The 22,870-nt window shown below is 36.8% G+C and overlaps 1 protein-coding gene across 1 annotated transcript in view; it reads left to right on the top strand.

The window, feature by feature from the left end:
* Positions 1-22,246, top strand: part of LOC128546185 (uncharacterized) — a 113,822-nt gene extending 91,576 nt beyond the window's left edge. The window contains exons 3-4 of the mRNA XM_053527480.1: positions 18,846-19,015; positions 22,181-22,246. Of these exons, the coding sequence (XP_053383455.1) occupies positions 18,846-19,015; positions 22,181-22,246 (236 nt within the window). The remainder of the gene's footprint in view (positions 1-18,845; positions 19,016-22,180) is intronic.
* Positions 22,247-22,870: the final 624 nt, after the last annotated feature.

Below are 22,870 nucleotides of genomic sequence, written 5' to 3'. Positions count from 1 at the left end.
CTAAATAATTTAATCGAGCATTACTTATTTTACACAGTTTACACTTTCGCGGTCATTCTTAGTTTGATAAACATCAAAAATAACCAATTGAAAATAAGAGTATTTGAAATGCGTCCTTTTCTTTTATTCAGAAAACTCCTTTCATTTAGGATACGCACTCGGGCCGCAATACGAAACTTTCGATGAAACTGTCCCTCGCATCGAACCCGTCGGGGATCGGTTGCTGTTTTCCATGTTAATATTAACTTATATCTGAAGACATACTGTATCAATAACCAGTTTAAAAAAAAAATCAGTATTGAAATATCGCCTATAACAGTTTGTATACATCAAGTATATCTGCTCCTCCCATAACTTCCGGTTAGCCCGTAACTCCCTGTCAAAAGACCATTCAAGGCTCCGTTCTCCGTGATGACACTAGTAATTCTTCAAAATAATTTTAGGATTTTTACTTTGAAATGGTTCTAGTTATATGTAGCAGCTCTCTGAACATCAACAATTTTATGTAGAATATATAGGGAATATTACTTAGGTGTGCTGGACCACAATGAAACAAGAAAATTACAGAATCAGTTACACAGGTTTAGACGAAATTTTTTACGTTTTTAACATACGGCACTGGGATTAACTATTTTCAGTCTAAATTTACCTTTATATTAAATGATATGTGACAGTTTCACGTTAAATTGCCAAAGTTAATTGGCGTACATGTGGGCAAATCTTAAGTGCTTTCAGTATGTTAAGACATTAAATCAATGTGTAAAATAAGTTTCTTTGTCTTCAGTTGGTATTTTGAAACCAAATTTCAGCAAACTCTACCATGAACTAATAAAAGCTTCTGCAATATGTTATATTGTGCGTAAAGCTCAAGCGGGAAAGTTGTGATAAAAAGTCCGGCTTTGTGTAAAATATATGAGCCCCATCAAGCAAAAATGGTCCTTATGGTATTTTTTATTGTTTGTACTTTTTTTTCTACTTTCTGAAAGAGCGGTTTATTTTGTATCAGAAACCGAAATTTCAATTGTCTATCTTCAGTAATTGTGGAAATATGCTAAATTTTGTGGCATGATGTAACTGAACAAAAAAGCAACAATAAGTAATTATTATTTCTTTTGAACAGTATACAAACATCATCAGCTTATCATCTGCACTTGAAAAGTAAGAACCAGCTGTTTAAATATTCTGCAGCATATACACAAATGATATATTATGTTTCGTGTAATATAATTTCCTTTTAACAGGAAAGCGTAGGTTTAGGATATCACATTTAGGAGTTGATGAATCAACTTTATCATAACTTTTAATCGGTTTCTCTATATGCGTAAAAACACACATATATATTTATATTATTAAATTATTGACTTGTACTGTCTTTGTCATGTAAACTTAACGTTCTAGTAAAACATAGAATGATCAGAATCGATAGCTACTGTTTCCATGGCAACTGTTTTTTTTAAATAGCAGAGATAATGATATTCCAATGAAGGTTCGAAATAGCTACTAGTCAATACCCACGTGATATTTCGAAACTGCTAAAATTCATTAACATTTTATTTTTGTTCATTCAATACTATCAATCGATTACTGAAACAACAATGCAGAAAACAATCTAGTTCCAGTGAAGTATGAAGAACAATCAGCGGTAACGGACATCAATCGTTTTCATAAATGAAATATTTTTCAACTCGAATTTCATCAGCTGTTTCCTTTTCACTGAATTCTATAAAGGCAATTTTACTTAAAAGTTTATCTTCCATACAGATTTTACAGAATATTAACAAAAAGATACTACCAAGAAGTCATCGTTTCCATGGTAACGCTATGGTATGATTTTTTTTCGTTTTGAACGTCTATATAATGCTTCATAATACGGGTACGTAAACATACAAGTTGAGTTCATTCTGAATAAGTTGTAAGAAATAATCTTTAATTATAACACTTTTCCCGATGAATTTTAATAGCTGCTTTAATAGATTATTATATTAGTTTCCATGGTAACGTTTAAAGTTCCGTGCAATACTCTAACTTATCACGTCGTTTCAATAAGAAGGAATCGGGCAAAGTATGCCCTGAAATGGTTGCCTAACAAGTGGCCTTACGTGCCGGAACAAGTATTCCTGTCTCTCTTTGCTCAATCCGCCAGGTGGCAGTACTTCCGGAATACCGGTGACCTCCATTGGTAGGTGATGCGTTTTACAGATGATGAATCGGATTTCATCTACATCGTCTGCGTTTTCTTTCATACAGACGATGCCGGGTTGTTCAATGGTTAATCTGAAACTGTGGTACTTTGACATGTTCGGAACTTTTTAAAATCCTTAATCTGTCTGACAGAAATACTTTCCATTCCCGCCATATCCATCCGTCTGCACCATAGGTTACAGGAAAGTTGCTGACTGACGACTTTCCGACTTCAGCTATGTGTTGCGGAGTGTTACAGTCTGTACTCCGGTATAACTCCCGCATCTATCAAGCACCTGTGAAATGACCATCAAGTAATTTGATAGAAAAGCGTAAAACGTATTACTTATCATATAGATAATCCGAACTTACTTCGTCGCTTAATGGATACATACCCGGTAATGACAAGATGCTTTCGTCTTATAATGACCGGTTGAGTTCTTATTTGCAAAACAGTATAATTATACGTAAATATTATATGCAAGTTGCTAGCATTATATCTGGAATATCAGTGAATGAAAGAAAGTGACTGTCATTACGACAGGTTGTTTGAAGGAACTTAAGTACGTAGCAGACGACATAGATTTTTCATTTGAATTTCCGAGTCAAGCAGATTTTCGCATGAAAAGATGTTCTGATAATAGAATGATAAGATTAACATGCAAGTTACAGTAACGCATATGAAACGTGTAATCTTTATCATACCGTGTATGTCCGGGAATCTGCATCATGTATGTAATATTTCTGTGTTTTCCAACCATGATTCTCCAGGCAAAATACGCCAGAACGTAACGATTCTCGTTATGACCTGTTGAAGAGGCACACATTATTAATTACGTGTATGTATCATATCTGCCGACAATACTGGTGCAATAAGTAAACAATTTACAAACACAATAGTTGGGACTAAAGTTTCTAAAACAAGACTAAAGTTTACAAAACAAATTTACAAACAATAAGCCGTGACTTACACGTTTTCTTTGGCATTTACGATAGTATTCCCATACGTTTAAAGAGCATTCGGGACAAAGTGCCCGAAATCGTTCTTATCATCGTTACAGAATACGGGTCATATCATATGGCTTTTGAAGCAAGGCAAATTAATATATGACTAAATTTTTTCACTTTTAGTACTGTTGCACCTAACATAGATAAACCAGAGATTTTCTGCTCAGCTTCGTTAAACTTGAACAAAGTTGAGCTTGCGCGTATGAGTATGTCTTTTATTTTTATAATGAATACACTGCTCATTTAAATTATCATTTAGGAAAGCAGCGAACCTCCGTGAGCCAGCTGTCCATCACAACCTCCAATATGTTGATGACTTATTACACATAAGTATGGTGGCTGATTTCTGCCATTTCGCGTTTTCGCCCCGCGACCCCGCCGAGCGAAAACATGAGAATTAACAAGTTAAAATGGCGGGGGCGCGGGGCGAAAACTCGCTATTTAGCGTGGGCGCGGAGCGAAAACTCGCTGTTTAGCGGGGTCGCGGGGCGAGATTTAGTAACTGGTATGTCGGGGGTGCGAGACGAAAACACGATAATTAGCGCTGCTTAAACGTCGAGTTTTCGCACCGCGCCTCGACATTCCAGTTACTAAATCTCGCCCCGCGCCCCCGCTAATTATCGTGTTTTCGCTTTGCGCCCCCGCTAAATAGCGAGTTTTGGCCTGGCGCCCTCGCCATTTTATCTTTTTAATTTTCGTGTTTTCGCTCGGCGGGGTCGCAGGGCGAAAACTCGTTATTTAGCAGGGGCGCGAAGCGAAAACACGATAATTAGCGGGGTCGAGGGGCGAGATTTAGGAACTGGAATGTCGGGGGCGCGGTGCGAAAACTCGGCGTTTAAGCAGCGCTAATTATCGTGTTTTCGCCACGCGCCCCCGACATACCAGTTACTAACTCTCGCCCCGCGACCCCGCTAATTATCGTGTTTTCGCTCCGCGCCCCCGCCATTTTAACTTGTAAATTCTCGTGTTTTCGCTCGGCGGGGTCGCGGGGCGAAAACGCGAAATGGCAGAAATCAGCCACCATACATAAGCACACTATACTTTGTTGAAATCATTTATTTAGAATATTATCAAAATTACCGTCTGTTCTGACAAAACCAATGCAATGTAAAAGTGTATCTAAGTGTATGTTATCGAAATCTCGAATATAAAATTAATGCTCTTATACGCAAGTGCTGATAGTTAATAATGAATACACGCGCAAGCACGCACGCACAAATACCAAATACACTACTTACCTACCTTACTCACTGATGAGGTAGTTGTACTGACAGTAACCATCTACCCAGAAACCAAATATCTGTACATTGACGGGTTGAATAAAGTATGTCGGTCCCTTTTCTCTGGAATGATGTGGCAATTTGACGTACTGGGAAAAGTCAAATTTATAATGTATATCGTTAATTGAAAAATTGTTTCCCGCAGATGGATTAAGTTCTTGTCTTTTCCTAAACATTTCAGCTGACCTTCCTACACATTTCTTGTACACATCCCTCTCCTTTCTAGCTTGTAGAATATGTGATTGATATCTTCCTGTCGCGGACAGCTTATCATCTTCATTCATAGCAAGTTTAATTTCTTGTCTAAAGACACACATCATCTATTGGTGAATTTATCTTTATATGCGGAACACATGTTGACCACAAGTCTTTGAATGTTGTTAAACTAACGTATGCTTTGTCATTCTCTATGTACACCTCTTTGTACTGGTAATTGAAATCTTTGTGTCCGGGCAAGTACATTGTATATCACTGCGACCTCTGGGAGCTGCCGGCTGGGGAAGGCCGACTTCACTTGCATAGTTGATTAGAAATTGGATTGCATTTTGGATCTGAGCTTCTGTGTCTTCCACCCGATAGTCGGAGATGTTAATCACGTGATCAAAACAAGGTGGCAATTCGACATATACTTTACAAACTGAGTAATAAAGTAGAACAAAAAAAATGTTTGGAATTTCTTTTTCAAATAGCACATTGACAATAAAAAATCTCTGAGAAAAATACATTTAAAAAAAAGAATGATATGTTTTTCAATACCGATAGACGTTTGTTCGATAGGGATTTTCTTCTAAGCTTTTCTAAAGCTTCTCGGAAGCTATTTTCTTGGGCCCAAACGAAGGGGGCAGTTGACAAACAAGCCTGTCAGGTGAGGTACTTGCATAAATGGTAAGATGCTAATTTGGCAGCTTTTACCAGGGCCAAGTTCAGTGTACAATTATTGCATTGGTAGCTTTTGAACACTTTTAAATGAAATTCAGTATTAACTAGGAAATGCTTGGGCCCCTTATAGGTCACAGTGACCTGCAGCAGGGAAACTCGCCTATAGCACAGTCTATCATATAACCAGAGACAATGATTAGATAACATTTGTTATCTACACTGGACCTCTCCTAGGTTTCTTTTTTAAAAGAAGCCTACTTGTATCATATTACAGTCATAAGTCCTTATTAATAGCGAGCTCGAAGAGCAGGCCCGCAGGGCCTGCTCGAGAATCGAGCTTTACGGTAACGCAAGTATACTTGCTCACTTGGTGATGGATTTGAAAAGTTTCGTCGGAAGTTTTTAAAAAGCGCATCCTAGCGGATAGGTGCTCACAGGAAGTACTTCTTTCCGGAGTGAATACAGAACTTCATTCAATTGCTAAAAATTATTCATCACTCAACAATAATGAAAGAATGATTTCAAGTTGTTTGAAAAAAAAATATTATTTTAATTTAAAAGATCAAGAATTGGCCAGAAAATGGAAAAGCAGAAAGAAAAGGGAACGCGATAATGACGTCACCATGACACCGGCTTTCCATTAATTTTGCAAACGTATGACATTCACTGTTATAGGTATGGTGACACTAAATGTAGACTTTTTCAAGTGAACAGGTTCTCCTGAATTCTTGTGAGTAGTGAATAGTTTCTTTGTGACAATGATGCATATGTTTTTTAGCTTAATCCGATTTCTTTGAGCTCGCTTTGAGGCTTTGCCTTATTTCATATTAGCGAGCTCGAACAGCCTGCTCGAGAATCGAGCTTTACGGTAACGCAAGTATACTTTCACACTTAGAGATGGATTTGAAAAGTTTCGTCGGAAGTTTTAAAAAAGCGCACCCTAGCGGACTGGTGCTCACAGGAAGTACTTCTTTCCGGAGTGAATACATAACTTCATTCAATTGTTAAAATTATTCATCACTCAACAATAATGAAAGAATGATTTCCAGTTGTTTGAAAAGAATATTATTTGCATTTAAAAGATCAAGCATCTGCCAGAAAACGGAAAAAAATGTCATTAATAAGCAGAAAGAAACGGAAACGCGGTAATGACGTCACCGTGACACCTGCTTCCATAAATATTGCAACGTATGATATTCACTGTTATAGGTATGGTGACACTAAATGTAGTCCAAAATATTAGACGTGTACATGCTCATTTTACCTTCAACATTCATTATTTTACATTTTATTTTCATTCTGCATTGTAACGTCTAAAAGGGCCCTAATCTGTAGGATGTAGCATTTTCTCACACCAAAAATATACGATATACACAGGTTTAAACAGTCCAGCCTACCTTATTTATCATATTCTAGTAATATAATGTTTAAATTTACCATTAAAAGCCTTCATATCCAATATACGTCAATTGTGTACAGTTTTCAATACACATTCCGCCATTTTTCAAGCATATTCAGCGGGTTATAATATATTTAGAATCGACTTAGACGAAAACAATTTTCCACGTGAACTATTTGCCAATTGATCCAGAGGGAAAATATTTCGTCTAAAATTGATTCTCAAAATAAACTGTGTTTACACAACATTCGGAATAGACCGGCAATGTTGGACACCATATACAGATACACGGCAATACATACAGTTGAAAAAAACAACTCGATATTTATATATGAAAAGTTACTTTTATTTTGTAATTATTCACATGTGCAGTTGATAAAAGGATTATTTTCGGTGTAAGTAGTGTTCTTTCACTTTGGATTGGGTTATATTGTTCATAATTTGAAGATTAGAGGCGACATGAAGTGTGTTCGCTTCTCACTACATGTTATACATGGCGATCTGATAAGACCTGACATAACCGATAGACGTCAAAATGTTAAAATATGTTATGTCAGGTCTTATTGATAGGACTACACTAAATGTAGACTTTCTTCAGGCGAATAGGTTCTCCTGAATTCTTGTGACTAGTGAATAGTTTCTTTGTGACAAATAAATGATGCATAATATTTTTAGATAAATCCGATTTCTTTGAGCTCGCTTTGAGGCTTTGCCTTAGTTCATATTAGCGAACGCGTAGCTCGCCTTACACAGGCTGGGCACATCTCCCGATCGGGGTAATTTAGCTCGTTCGGGGTATTTTACCCCGATCGGGGTAAAAAACTAACAAAAGAAATCATAAAATACTAAAATTATGACCGGAAGCGTGTAAAAGCGATTCCTCTTCCATGTCTCGATGTTTTCTAAGCGTAAAAACAAGGCAAAATAAACTCATACATGTACATTTTTCTTTCGCATAAAATGCGCATTTTGGGTAGAAAAATAGCAATTTTTGAAAATACAGGCTAAAATGACCCCATACTAAACTTACGCTGTAACATTAGCCAAAAAATGTTTCTCATTCAATCCAGCATCTCAACAGCGGCCATTTTGAAGTGAATAAATTTTATCCGTGATGCACACTAAAGAATATTCTACTGTTTTATGTTAATTAGTACAGGGTGTGCGCAAAATTATTAGAATATACAATTTAACTTATGAAAAAGAAGTAAGTTACTTAAAACAATGTTGTTATAATAAATCAGCATTTTATGTCCTTTATCTGTCATAAAGTTTGAAGTGGTAACTGCGACCAACTGCAGAGCGAATTCAAAACTTTGTCATGACATTGAGGGTTTTAAGTGACCAATCAGAGTGCTGCATTTTCAAGTACCTGCCAGTTTCCACTTCGACGTTTCTCATTACAGATCAGTGCAGCCGTCAATTGCATGCCCGGAATGATTATTTCATGGAGAGCATGGCAAAATTATGCACATTTTTTGCATTTCCGCAAACAATATGTGTATAATATGCTTAATATACTGACAAAAATCCGTAAATATCCACTTTTGCAGTCGAGAAAGATTTTTGACTGCACATGTCCCAGGTGATGCTACAAACTACAAAACTTCGAAGTTTTATCGAATTTTTTTATGGACTTAAAGGTTTTATTTTGGGTTAAAATTTAAGATTTTACACAAGGATTCTATGAAAAAGTCCTAGTAAAATGTTATCATTACCTAAATGAATTTAGTATCATTCCGCAATGTCTGCCATATGTTAAAATTACGATATACGGTATTACCAACCAGTAGCTTCATTGACAGTGACTTGTATTATCTATCATTGTATTATGTAATTAAATATAAAATAAATTAGGAAAGTGTGGAAAGCGTGTTATTTAATATAGTGAGGGAGACCTTTAAATAAAACAGAAAATTTCTTCAGGTTCCAGAATAAGATAAAAAAAATAACATGATGGTTCAATGATTATGAGTACAGGCTGTACCTATTATTTAAAACAATGGAAATAACGGCTTGTGTGCATCACGGAAAATACCCATTCACTTCAAGATGGCGGCGATTGAGTTGCTGCGTTGAACTGTCGAATAATAATTCTCGATCTGTAAGTGTAAGTGATAGTATGGGGTCATTTTAGCCTGTATTTTCAAAAATTGCTATTTTTCTACCCAAAATGCGCATTTTATGCGAAAGAAAAATGTACATGTATGAGTTTACTTTGCCTTGTTTTTACGCTTAGAAAACATCGAGACATAGAAGAGGAATCGCTTTTACACGCTTCCGGTCATAATTTTAGTATTTTATGATTTCTTTTGTTAGTTTTATACCCCGATCGGGGTAAAATACCCCGAACGAGCTAAATTACCCCGATCGGGAGATGTGCCCAGCCTGTTACAGCAGTGTGTAGGAGAATATAACAAAGGTTTGCCGAATGAGGCAAAGTGATGTAGCTGAAAAATTTTCGTCGACGTATGGGCGCCGCCATTTTTTTCTACTTCCGTCAAAGTCGGGAAATATATATATATACGTTCATATTTGAGTTACAACCTCTATATTCATTTAAGTGTCTTTATTTTTTTAAAAGTTATGTTATGAAAATAATTTCAAGTTTGCTTTTATTTTACGAAAAGCGCGTCCCTTGTGGACAGGTGCTCACAGAAAATGCTTTGTTGGCAGTGAATACAGAACTTCATTGGACTGCTGAATATTATCAATCACTCAAAAATAATGCAAGAAAGATTTCCAGTTGGTAAAAAAAATATTATTTTCTTTAAAAAGATCAAGTATTTTCCAGAAAATGGGATAAAATGTCAGAAATAAGCATGAAATAGAGAAAAGTGAAAACTTCACAGGTCACTCAAAGAGTGCCAAACCTTTGCCCTTATTTGCCCTTTGATCTTGAGTTACATAGTTACCCATGAGTTATTATGAGGAAACTTTTGCCCAAATTTTTCATCAAAACCCTTTGAATTAGCCGGCATGGCTGACTCATCTTTTTCTATAAGCCAAAAAAAGGCGGCAAGCAAAATGACGCCCCCGTGACACCAGCGTTGAATTCACTGTAACGTATGATGACACTAATGTTTGTTCTTTAAAAGTGAATGGTTCCGCAAATTATTTTAAGCAGTCAATAGTTTCTTTGTCGTTTAAGCTGCGCTCGTTTGAGGCTTTGGCTTTTTAGCTCACCTGAGCCAAAGGCTCATGGTGAGCTTTTGTGACCGCTCAATGTCATCGCCTCGTGTGCCCGTAAATTTTATTTAAAAAATTTTCTTCTTAAAAACCCCCGGGGTAGAATTAAAAAAAACTTATAAAAATGACCCTTTGGGGTGGTCATTTTTTAAAAATTGTTAAAAGAATTAATTCCATGCGAACCGGGTTGCCATGGAAAACCCAAAATGAAAAACTTAAAACCCAAACGAAGACCAAGCCTTGATTTTGGATTGACTCTCTTATGGCTTTATCAAAATTGGTCCCCCTGGGTGAAAGGGCCCCTCCCCCGGGGGTCACGTTTACAAAGATTATATAGAAAAAATTTTAAAAATTCTTGTCTAAAACCTCAAGACCTGATTTGATATTTGGTATGTAGCTTTTTCCTTGTGTTCTCTATCAAAAATTTTCATATTTCCCCGGGGGTGAAAAGAGGCCCCCCCCGGGGGGGCTAAGTTTTACATAGACTTGTATGGAAAAAATTTAAAAAAAATTTTCTTGTCTGGAACGCAAGACTAGACCTTTGTTTTTTGTTTGTAGCGTTGTCTTGCGGCCTCTTTGAAGTTTGGTTAAAATTGTCCCCCCGGGGTGAAAAGAGGTCCCGCATGGGGGGCCCAAGTTTACATAACAAATATACTAATATGGGGAAAAAATTTTTAAATTTTCCTCTTGTTTTAAAAACCGCAAACCCTAGGCTTTTGATTTTTGGGTGTTGCATTCCTTGTTTGGGGGTCCTCACAAAATTTGTTCCAATTTTTTGGGGTGAAAAGAGGCCAGCCCGGGGGGTCCCAAAGTTTAAAAAGACTTACTGGGGAAAAAAATAAAAATTTTTTTTGTCGGGAAGTTCAAGGTCTGGGCCCTTTTTGATACTTGGTATGTACTTCCAGTGGCCCTTTAACAGGAGTTCAAATTATCCCCCCTGGTTTTTAAAGAGGCCACCCCCGGGGGAACTTTTTATATATTATATAGGAAGAAAAATTTAAAAAAAATTATCAGATAAAACCCCCAGACGTTTTTATTATATTTACCTGAGTACCCAAGTGATAAATGTACCTTACTGTGACCTGACCCCTACGCCCCTACTTAATTGGTTTTTGAGATACAGCCTTTAAATTTGGATGACATTCATAGCATACGAAAAAAACTACTTTCAGTTATCATAAATGTGAACTGCCCTTTTTCAAATTTTTTAATCTATTTTAGCATCATTTTGCCATTTAAAACAGGGCTCAATTACCAGGTGACGTTTGGGTCTCTGGCTCTCTTGTTTACATTTATGAAAACTTGGCATTTTTAAACAAACCGCTTGATGCAATTTCATTTTAGGTTTGAAAAATTTTTGTTTCTTTGCTCTACATTCCGGCAGAAACCATGATGAATATTAAACACGTAAGACTGCTTTTGAAAAAATGCAGTAAATATGCTTTTAATTTTAAAATTCACTTCCCTAAAATGTTCCGGGGCCTCCATGGCGAGTGGTTAAGTCGTTGATTTTTAAAACCTTTTGCCTCCGTTTTGGGGTTGAAACCTCATTTGGGCGAAATTCTTCAGTGAGGAAGCCATCCACCTGGCTTACGGAAGGTCGGGGGGTTTTTCCCCTTCCCCTCGTATGAAATTGTGACAAGGGGCACTGGGGTCTTCCCCCCCCCCTTAAAAGCGGAAAGTCGCCATATGCCCTAAATGTACCATTTTCTGTTTTTTCCTTTCCTTTAAAAACCTTGATGCAGCAACATCGGGGCGCGGCTATATTGATATTCCATTTGACTTTGGTCTTTTATCTCGGAAACGGTCAATTCGATAAGGAAACGGCGAAAGCCCCATAGGGCGTTACAATGCATCTATTGAAATAATGTATATACATGTATCCAGTCCCTGAAATATTTCCTGTGCAGAGATCCTAATAGTTTGTTGAATGCACAAGCTACTAAGTCCTAAACTGGTTTAGTTACCCAAAGATTCCCTAACTGTTAAGCTCTTTTCTGCAATATGGGAGAAGCGATTGATGCACTATTCCAGTTGAACCAGATTGGTACTTTGTGTGCCATTGAGCCTTTTTGTTCTTTAAGTTGGCAGTACATTAAGGGGGCAAAAATATTATGGTTTTGTAACCCCCACTTTTGATTTTTTACTTTTCAAAACAGAATCCTTTTTGTTTTAGGCTTAGGTTGCTCTTTGTATTAGAAAAAAAGCGGGAGCCAGGAATTGCAATTGGGAGATTTTGGGATTTTTAAAATATTTTCATAAAAAAATCCTATAAAAAAACTGGCTTGCCCCAAAATTTAGAGAAAACAAAATTTTTTTACCAGTATTATTAATAATACATATAATACTGCAATGTCTAAAAAGTTTCATAGATCATTTATCTCTTTAAAACCTCATTTTTACAAAAATCCGGTCTGAAATCCGAGCAAATATGGCACTCGCCAGGCAATGACACTGCAACAGACACCCCTTCAATACCCGTGTTGCGACGTGAAACTAATTTTTTTTACAAGGGAAATTGCTTGTTGCATGTAATGCCCATAAATATCAAATGTCGCGTTGCACTGTCGTTTTTTTTCGCGCGCATTGTTTTTTTTTTGGAAATTCTTTTGTCACGTACATATCGTGTATATTTTGTTGTCGGGTCATTTTTTCATGGGGCTATCGTTGTCAGGTCGCATTGTTTAGGGGCTTTTCGTGTTCATATGCATTGTCGTGGCTATGTGTGTCACTTGCAATGTGGTTTTGGGTTTTAGTTTACCATCGCACTTGTATGTTATCGTGTACACTTTCAATGTTGTGTATATTTCGTTGTCTGTGACTTTTTCGGTGTCACGTGCATTATTGTGGGGCAATCTGAGTCACTTCGCTTTTTCGTGTGACGTTCATATCTCCATCGCATTTTCATGGGGGCATTTTGTGTCTCACATCGCATGGGGTGGTTATTGTGTGTCATTCACATTGGGTTTTGGGGCCTATCTTTGTCCCCTTCGCTTTGTTGTTGGTAATCGTGTTTCATATCGCATTGCCCTGTGACTACATGTCTCACATGGGTTGCGTGTGTCTCTTCGCATTGTTGTGAGTATCGTATCACTTCGCATTGTTGTGTAGTATATCGATGTCATTTAATTGTTGTTACTTTTCGGGTCCCCTCATTGTCTGTGTTTTCGTGTGCTACGTCGCGGTGTCGTGTGGTATACGTTTTTTTACATAGCATTGTTATATTAATTTTTGTGTGTCCTCTTTTCTTATGGCATACGTGTCTCAAAAAATAGTGTGCGTTACACAATCTTTTTCCGACTTTGAAAATAACCTCAGACTTTGCGAAGGGAAAAAAGCCCTTGTAAATTTACGTAAAAGTGTAAATTTTTTATTTAGGCGATTAGGGCTTCCCAAAAGCATAAAAGAAGCAAATTGTAATTTAAATTTAAAAGTTTATTGTAAAATTACTCCGAAAAAGTGTATCCGAATCATTTAAAAACGATTTCCTTAACCCAAAAATAAGTTCTACAATTTTGTGTTCTAAAAACCCTTTTTTTTTGCAAATCTGGCAAATTACACCTGTCGTTAATTTTACACATTGTTAAAATTTAAAAGTCACTGGATTAAAAAAATTTGTCCTTTGCTGTTTTAGTTCAAAACCTTTTTGAGACTGTAAATTATTTCATCAAAAATCAAAAAAATCCCCATGGTTTTATCAGGCACTCGCCCTGGATTGAATAATGAAAGATTGTTCGGGTTTTTTTTGGTATTATTTGAAAATAAAAAGTGACCATATATCTAATAAAAATAATTGTTTTTATAATATTTAAAAACAAAACAATTAAAGGGAGTAGTACAACATAACTGTTTTTTGTCCAAAAAAAAAGGTATTTTGAGAAGGGTACAAGGGGGGGAGACAAAAAGACCTATTAAACGTAGATCTGCTATTAAAATTTATATTATTAAAGAAATGAAACAAAAAAAAAAAATAAATAGAATACTGAAAAAAATACATTTGTGATGTTTTTCTTGATTTTTTTTTATCCCCCGCCACTTGAGGGGGGTAAAGGGTCCCGTCATCCCGCCCTCCGTTATCCGTAACACTTTGTGTCCGTCCTATCTCCTAAAAACCCCCCAAAAGGGGTTTCATGAAAAAATTTTGGGGCAAATGACCCCTGTAAGATGTGTTTCAAACCCATGATCGCCATGCCGGCTCAAGGTCAAGGGCACAAAATTAGGTTTAATTTTTTAGCCTTCCAATTTTTTGTCCCCTCTGTTTCCCCAAATTCTTGAAGTATTTTCATAAACTTTTGTCAAATGATCCCTCATCAAGGCGGTCAAACCTCATGAGACCATTGCTGCTAAGGTCAATGTCACAACTCAAAGGTCAAAAAATTTTTTGCCTTCCCTTTTTGTGATAAAAATTCGGCCAAAACATCAAGCAATTTGTGAACTTTTAAGTCACAATGCATTTAAAAAAAGGGCACAGCTAAGGATCAGGGGTTTTAACTTTCATTTTTTGTGTCCGTTCTGTATCTCCCAAATCCTTGAAGGGTTTTTATCAAAATTAGGACAAAAAAACCTCATTAAGACGATGTGTAGAACTATGGTCAGCCATGCCCCCTCAAGATCAAGGGACAAAGAGGGTCAAAGGTTTGAGCCTTCCTTTTTGTTCCCCCTCTGTATCTCCTCAAAACCCCCTTTAAAAAATTTTGATGAAACTTTATCAAAAGACACCTCATCAAAAACTAATGGGGCAACTATGTCAACCAAGGGAAGTCAAGCTCAAGGTCAAAGGTTTGACATCATTTTTGAAATTTGGATAAAAGATCACCTCATCAAACAAAAGTGAAATTCATGAGTCAGCCCTTCAGTCAAGGTCAAGCCAAGGTCAAGATTTACCCTTTCATGTACATAACTTTGGGGGGGATTTAGCTGTCTTTCAGTGCCTTGTTTTTAACCGCACTTTGGGGGGGGGGGATTTAAAAATTTGCCCTTGTCCCTCCGTCCGTCGTTCTTTTTAAATGTTGTGTCGCCCTACCCCAAAAAATATTTGACGTAGAGTCACAAAAATTTTCAGGAAAGTTGGTCCATGAATTTTGTAAATTTTTACCGGGGGTTTTCGTTGGGTTTATTCATATATTCATCCGTAGTGTTATGGGCCCCCGACTTTGTAAAAAAAGGGCAATTTAGTGTTGTGTCGCGATGCTCCTAATATTTGAGTAGAGTCAAAAAACTTTACAAAATTTTGGCAGCCGTGAGTGGTGCCTTGGGGTGTCACGTCGGATTCTTTCAGTCGGAAGGAGTTAAAGGGGGCCCCCGACTTAGTTAAAAATTGGCCCTTTTGAAATTTTGCCGCGTAGCTCAAAAGTATTTGCCTAGAGTCACCAAAGTTTACGGCCCCGTTTTTCGCATTGCAGTTGTGCACCTGGGTTTCGCGCCGGATTCATCCATCTTGTCCGCCGTCCGGGAAGTGTCGCGCCTAGCGCCAAAAGTTTTTGCGTTGAGTCACCAAAACTTTACAAGGAATTTTTGGTCAATGTGTGTTTTGTGCACCTGGGGGGTTCGCGTCCGGGTACATTCAGTCCTGTAGGGGTTTTGGCCTCTCACTTATAAAAAAAATTGGTCATTTTAATGTTTGGGGCGCACTGCTCCAAAATTATTTGACCCAGAGTCCCAAAAAAAAGTTTCAGGAAAGTTGGTCCATGTCTTGTGCGATGGGGGTTTTTCGTCCGGTTCATTCGTCGGTAGGAGTTATACCCCTACTTTGGGTTTTTTTTTGCATTTTTTTAAATGCACAATTGTTTTCCAAAAGTTATCTGTGTCCTTTTGGGAGTGTGGGGGGCCGTGTCCCAGGAAACATTTCTAGTTTTTAATACATGTGTTTATTTTAAATTTTATCACATACTTGCGCGTTCCATATGTGTGTCAAAATTTAAAAAAAAAATAAAAAAAAAAAAACATTGCCGTTTTTTAATAAACTTACAGTCCGTTTTGGCTGATTTTCCCGTATAAATGATAAAAGTTTGTAAATTGGGGCATTTAAACCCTTATTATGCTGACACATTTTATTTGCCTTTTTCGAAAACCTGCAGTTTGATCAAAAAACTGTATGTTCCATTTTTCAATATCTTTTTTGAATCACCCCATTTTAAAAATTAAAGTATTGTCCAGTGTGGGTAAGTTCATTTAGAAATTTGGCAGGGTAAGGGTTTAAACAGTGCCTGATTGCAAAATGCATTCGGCTCTCGTAGAGTTGCCAACCGTCACACTCGGCACATCCCTTCGGAACCCAGGCCTGGGAAAACCAAATATTGCAGACTTTGGTATGTTACAATATTTTTTTTCAAAACCCGAAGAAATCACGGAAATCCTGGCAGCATGCACACAAACAAACCTAGAGTTTAGGGAACGACTATGTGACAAGCTAAAAACCCGACGTTTTCGAAATCATACAATAAAATCATAATTAAACAAGCGATTTAAAGCAAATGTAGGAAGTTAATAAAAATATTATAGGTATTTAAACATTCTTTCAAAATAGTATACATGACTTGAGTAATTTTCTGTTTTCCTTGTCTGTATTATGCTTCCATAGATTTTGACACCTGACAAGTGTTGCTATTTATAAACCTGCTGTTTATTTCATTTGAGACGCTAGTAGTGGCGTGATCAGTAAGAAGATCCAAAGCAAAAACATTTATAGAAGGATTTTTGTTTTTTAAACAATAAATTTGGAGTAAAGGTATGTTTATTTTACGGGAGAAGCAATATAGCAAGATTTTTAACTTATTCGCGCAGGGAAAGGACACGGACTTGTGACTGAAACAGTGTCATTAAAATGTCTGCTGCAAGATTGGTACAAACCTAAAATAATATTTTTTTATTTACTCGGACAGTTGATAAAGTGGAACATATAAATCATGCTTACGACCGTTTTATAGCAGTTTAGTGATAAGTAACTAAAGTTTTGTTACAAATAAATATTCTAATTTTAGAAATCAGTTGATTACACAACTTGAATTTTGAATAAGTCATCTCATTTGCAAATGATTTTGGGACATAAAATAACAGAAATCAGTTCACTGTTTAGCTACAATCTTCTACAGATTGCTCTTACAAACGGATAGAAACTCGTGTGAGAAATGTGATTTAGTAGACCTTCCGTAAGCCAGCTGGATAGCTTCTTCACATGGAGCTCGAACCCACAACGATGAGGTTTAAGTGATTCGAAGTCAGCGATCGTAAACATTCGGCCACCGCACTAAAACAAACCCAGCAAATCCTATTAAATCTAGATCTGCTTGAGATATGCAGCTTTTAAAAACTCAAAAATATGCACATGGACATACAGTATACACCTTATTTGACCGTTATGAAATAAACATGTTGATATAAAATTGTTTAAAGTTTCGTTGAAATCTACACTCTAGAAAGTTTTCTATTCGCGCAATCGTCAAAATTGTTATTTCCAACAGACTTTCGCTGTGAAAACTGGTATGAGTTCACAGCTTTCAAATAAGACATAAATAATCACATAAAACAAAGCACTCGAAGTATCTTTTCTATTTGCCGGAGTATATTATACTCTTGTATTTTTTTAGAAAACGGTTTAATCAAACTCTCCATCGTTGAAAAACGTACCCCAATGTGCAGATCGTATTTTAAAGTTTCAACGCAGCATATGAGAGTGGACTTGATACAAACAAATTAAGAAAAATGCAAGTTTGTGGATGTAATTTTTGCTCACTGAAGTACATAACACAAACTTTTTAATGACAGTGGCCTAGCGGATTGCCAGTCTCGTGTATTTATTTCCAAATAATGATTTAGAAAATACGAATGAAATAAAAGAAACTGTGAATACACACAGTAAAGATAAATAAGCACAAAAAGCATATTTCAAGAGTGTTTTAGAGAGATATACATTGCCAGTTTGCACGGCTTCCTGTTACAGTATGCATATTACTAAAAAGAAAGAGTCATATTTATGGTTTAGTTATGGTAAATAAAACGCATAGAATAAAATTTTCGTAACTCTGAAAATTCCATTATAGCGGTCTGGCAGCCACGCATTCCGGCATTCTTTTGTCTTTTTAAACATTACGATAAATATAAGGATAACGTAAAAACTTGATAGCACATAAAAATGTTTATGAACTTTGAAAAGTTGCAACGCAGGGAAGATTTTACATTGGGGAATTAAAAAGAAAAAAAGAAAAACAAAACAAAACAAAAAAAAACAACAACAAAAAAAAGTCATGTTAAACTTTCGTGGCTTCTTTATGTTAACTGAAATACATCAGCCTTAATGCTCAATGCACGAGTCTGCCGGACCACTAGTCAGCCAAGCCGGGTTTTTTTTTCTTTTAACTTCTCATGAATTCAAACGCGTGGCCTAGAGTAATCATCAAAAAATCATGTAAATGAACCGTAGATTGTATTCAGTAAGTCAGTTAGCTGCTACGGATATTTAACTCATGATTGCAGTCGTTTTCCATCTGAACTCAGTTTAGTCCGCAAAGCTAGTAGAAAAAGTCTTAGGCATGGCAGCTTAGAATAATCATTTTGAAAACGTCCTTTTATTGATTTTTAACTAGTAGATATTTAGTTGTAATATTTTTATAATCCGTCGCTAGTCGCGGATTTTCATTTATAGCTATTCTACCAACAGGTCGCTATCTTTATGCTGGTAGGATGCCAGTTTCAGGCCGCAGCAAGATACAGTTTACTTATTAAATGTTAACGTGTTCATACACATATAAGTTGTGTTAAAATGCCAACAAGCTGAAATTTCAATATACATACATCTATCATAGCCCATTGTATGATGTAAGTAAGTGCTATTTGGATTGACTGTATATATGTTCTTCTAGAAAATGGATCTGTTTCACGTATTTTTAACAAAGGACTTTTTTATATTTCAGACCTGAGGGAAGATTTGATAGGTCTCTACAGAGAAGAGTACCATACCCTACCACTGTCACCTTTATTGGAGGAAAATGACACGCCTCTCCTTGAGTTCTACGTCATACCAGACATAGAGTCAGTGGAAATTCAGAGGGGGCGTGGAGGGCAAAGAAAATTTGATCAAAAGGTTCGTCATTTCATGTTTTTTCTACAAAAAAAAACGAAATGTTTACGAGAAAAAAAATAATGTCGATGGTGAGTTTCGAACCCACACGACGGTAAAAGATCTGTTTAACATGGACTGTATGCTTTACCACTGAGCTAAATTGCAATTGATACAAAATCTTAAAACATTTAGATTGTAACATGATTATTTATTTATTTATTTATTTTGTTGGGTTTAACGTCGCACCGACACAATTATAGGTCATATGGCGACTTTCCAGCTTTTTAATGGTGGAGGAAGACCCCAGGTGCCCCTCCGTGCATTATTTCATCACGAGCGGGCACCTGAGTAGAACCACCGACCTTCCGTAAGCCAGCTGGATGGCTTCCTCACATGAAGAATTCAACGCCCCGAGTGAGGCTCGAACCCACATCGATGAGGGGCAAGTGGTTTGAAGTCAGCGACCTTAACCACTCGGCCACGGAGGCCCTGTAACATGATTAATGACAGAGTTACGAATCGGATATGAAACAGACCCTTTTAACCTTTCATTGACTTCTTAGTGTAAACTTGATCTTGGAGCTTGGTTTCTTGGTCTTGCGCGTAACACATTGTCTCCATATGCTAAACATTTATGCCAAGTTGTTTCAAAACCCCCTCATGGATAACAGAGTTATATATCGGACACGTAAAGATCTATTATGATTATGACTTCTAAATATGACACTGACATTGGAGCAAGGGATCTGGGTCTTGCGCGTGACACATTGTCTGATTATAGTTACTATTTATGCCAAAATATTTCAAAGTCCTTCCATGGATAGCAGAAATATGGATCGAACACAAAAATAACCCTGTTAACACCTTATCCTTGGAGCCAGGGTTCTCATTTTGATAAACATTTATGCTAAGTACTTTTAAAAACTCTTTTAAAACCACTTGATGAATTGCAAAGTTACTTCTAAGTGTGACCTTGACCTTGTAGAAAAGGGTCTGAGTGTTACATGTGAAACGTCGTCTCATTAAGGTTAATATATTTATGCCAAACTATTTCAAAATTCCTTCATGGATGGCAGAATTACAGCCCGGACAAGAATTTACAAAGTTACGGTCGGCATTAAAATCAAAGAACATACTGTAGTGTTTGCAAATAAAAAAATATTTGCTGAAACATCTTTAAATGATGTAAGGATGTTATCATTAAATAAAATCCTAAAATTATCTTATGATTTTTTTTCTTGAAATAGATATTGATATATACTTAATCACTTGATAACAGCCCTAACAAAATCTAAAAAATAGATCCCTCAGAAGCAACGAGGACAAAACAAATAGTAAATATTGCAGACCCGATTTGACTTACATTGTATAGTTGGTTTAATCTGTACGCTAGTCAGCAGTGTACATGTATTTAGATAATTTACAACCATGCTTTGCACGGAATGAATTTGCAACCATGCTTTGCACGGAATGTCATGGATCAGAGGTATAGACTGGCTATATTTATCATTAAAATCCGGCAAACTGTATGAAATCTAAAGTGGTAGGATATTCATGGCATGGAAAGCTGTAGCTTGAGAAATGTGAAAGTAGGTCACAAATCAATTTCAAGGTCAAAGTTTATTTCGGTATACAAAACTATGCATGTGCTTCAAATTTGAAGGCTGCAGCTTGAGAAATGTAAAAGTATGTACTAGATAAAAATCGATGTCAAATTTCAATTCAGAACACAAAGATATGCATGTGGTCCAAATTTGAAGCCTGTACCTTGAGAAATGTGAAAGTAGGTCACTAGGTCAATCTCAAGATCAAAGTTCATTTCGGTACACAAAACTATGCATGTGGTCCAAATTTGAAGGCTGTAGATTGAGAAATGTGAAAGTAGGTCACTAGGTCAAAATCAAGGTCAAATTTCATTTCGGAACAAAAAACTATGCATGTGGTCCAAATTTAAAGCCTGTACATTCAAAAATGTGAAAGTAGGTCACTAGGTCAAAATCAAGGTAAAATTTCATTTTCGGAACACAAAATTATGCATGTGGTCCAAATTTGAAGCCTGTACCTTCAAAAATGTGAAAGTAGGTTACTAGGTCAATGCCAAGGTCAAGGTTTTTTTTTCGGTACCCAAAACTATGCATGTGGTCCAAATTTGAAGCCTGTAGCTTGAGAAATGTGAAAGTAGGTCACTAGGTCAATCTCAAGATCAAAGTTCATTTCGGTACACAAAACTATGCATGTGGTCCAAATTTGAAGGCTGTAGATTGAGAAATGTGAAAGTAGGTCACTAGGTCAAAATCAAGGTCAAATTTCATCAAGCGAATTGAAAAAAATGTAAGATACTCTCGTGATATCATACGTTTTGGCATTATGACGCTCTACATGAGTTGACTGTATAATGCCAAACTCTCAGACAGCACAATATAATCGTGCCAAGTCACCATGTGTCTAGCGAAACAGTCAAGAAATGTTAGGTGGAGATTGTAATTGTCGCACAAAGTAACCTATGGGCATATACATGTATTTGTTTGAATATACTATATTTATAAGTAAAGCATGTGCAGATCGAGGAATTTCGGTTAGGGGACACCAACTTTAAAGAGGGGGTCACCCATTTCAGGAGGATGGGTGTCACACCGAGTTTCAAGACCGATTTTCTTTGTAAAATGTAAGAATCAAACGGGGGATTCAAACAGTTTTTCCATGTATTAGTCATAAAAATCCCTGTGAAGTTTCGTCAGAATTGGCCTGGTGGTTTAAGAGGAGATTTTGTTAAAGGAAAGTGTGGGCAACAAACCGGGGCTAGTTGGCACTCTATAATAAACAGTGAATGACAACAATACGTACAATGCACGCTATATGATGTGTAGTGTATGAAATTGTTGATTTTTCACCATTATTCCGCACCAAGCTATCGTCAGTCACTAAACAAACCTTTCTAAATAGAAGACATTTTCTCCTAAAATAATGTCTAGAAACTGACCTTTGTATATAGGTCCCCAAAAGTCATTGAACTAAACAACATTAGATTTTTTGTCAGTATCTTGAATAATACCTGACTTACATTTATGACATTTGCTGTAAAGTTGGACAAATGTAATCTGAATATTACAGTCATATCTCATTAACATACATATTTCAACTCGTATAATTCGCTTAAAATTAAAAATGTAGTCTTCTGTCTTTCAGGGTTGTTTTGAACCGATGTTTTCTGGAACCAGTGCAGACAACGATGCTCCTGGGCTGACCGTGTGAGAATTGACCATGAGACAATAAGAGTGACGCAGCCATTTGCAATCAAACAAGTTGACGTAAAAGAACAATGGGCGGAGTTAACCGCATGGATGGATCAAAATGTAGAGCTATATAGGACCAGAATACGTTCTAAGAAATGGTGGTGGCGGATGTTTGCGTACTGCTTCGATCTGTCAGTACAGCACGTGTTGCACCTGTATAGAGCTACCGAGAGCGGCAGGACTGAGCCCTTGGATGTGTTAAGAATATGTAGATCCATTGCGAAGGTACTCCTGGCCCAAAGTGGTTAGAACAGTTCGACTAAAGGATCGGCCTTGTTCAGTTACGAAGCGGATTCCCGATGGTGTGTGGTATGACAGCAAGGACATTTTGCCAGACTCCCCCAAACAACGCCGGTGCGCACTGTGCGGATAGAGAGCCAGGACCGTGTGTTATAAGAGTGATGTTGGATTACATCAGAAGTGTTTCGAGTAGCTTCACATCAAAAAGCAATTATAGCTTACCAAATGATATTTAAGCAGGAAAGATTTGAAGTGTCAAATATGTTTGTTCAACAACGATCTACCAGCTGATAAATATTTTATGATAGACATGACTAATTCACCCGAGCGTTTGATGTGATAG

The sequence above is a fragment of the Mercenaria mercenaria genome, chromosome 16, assembly GCF_021730395.1.
Source record: "Mercenaria mercenaria strain notata chromosome 16, MADL_Memer_1, whole genome shotgun sequence".
NCBI classification, from domain to species: Eukaryota; Metazoa; Mollusca; class Bivalvia; order Venerida; family Veneridae; genus Mercenaria; species Mercenaria mercenaria.
This window is presented reverse-complemented; position numbering and strand designations above follow the sequence as displayed.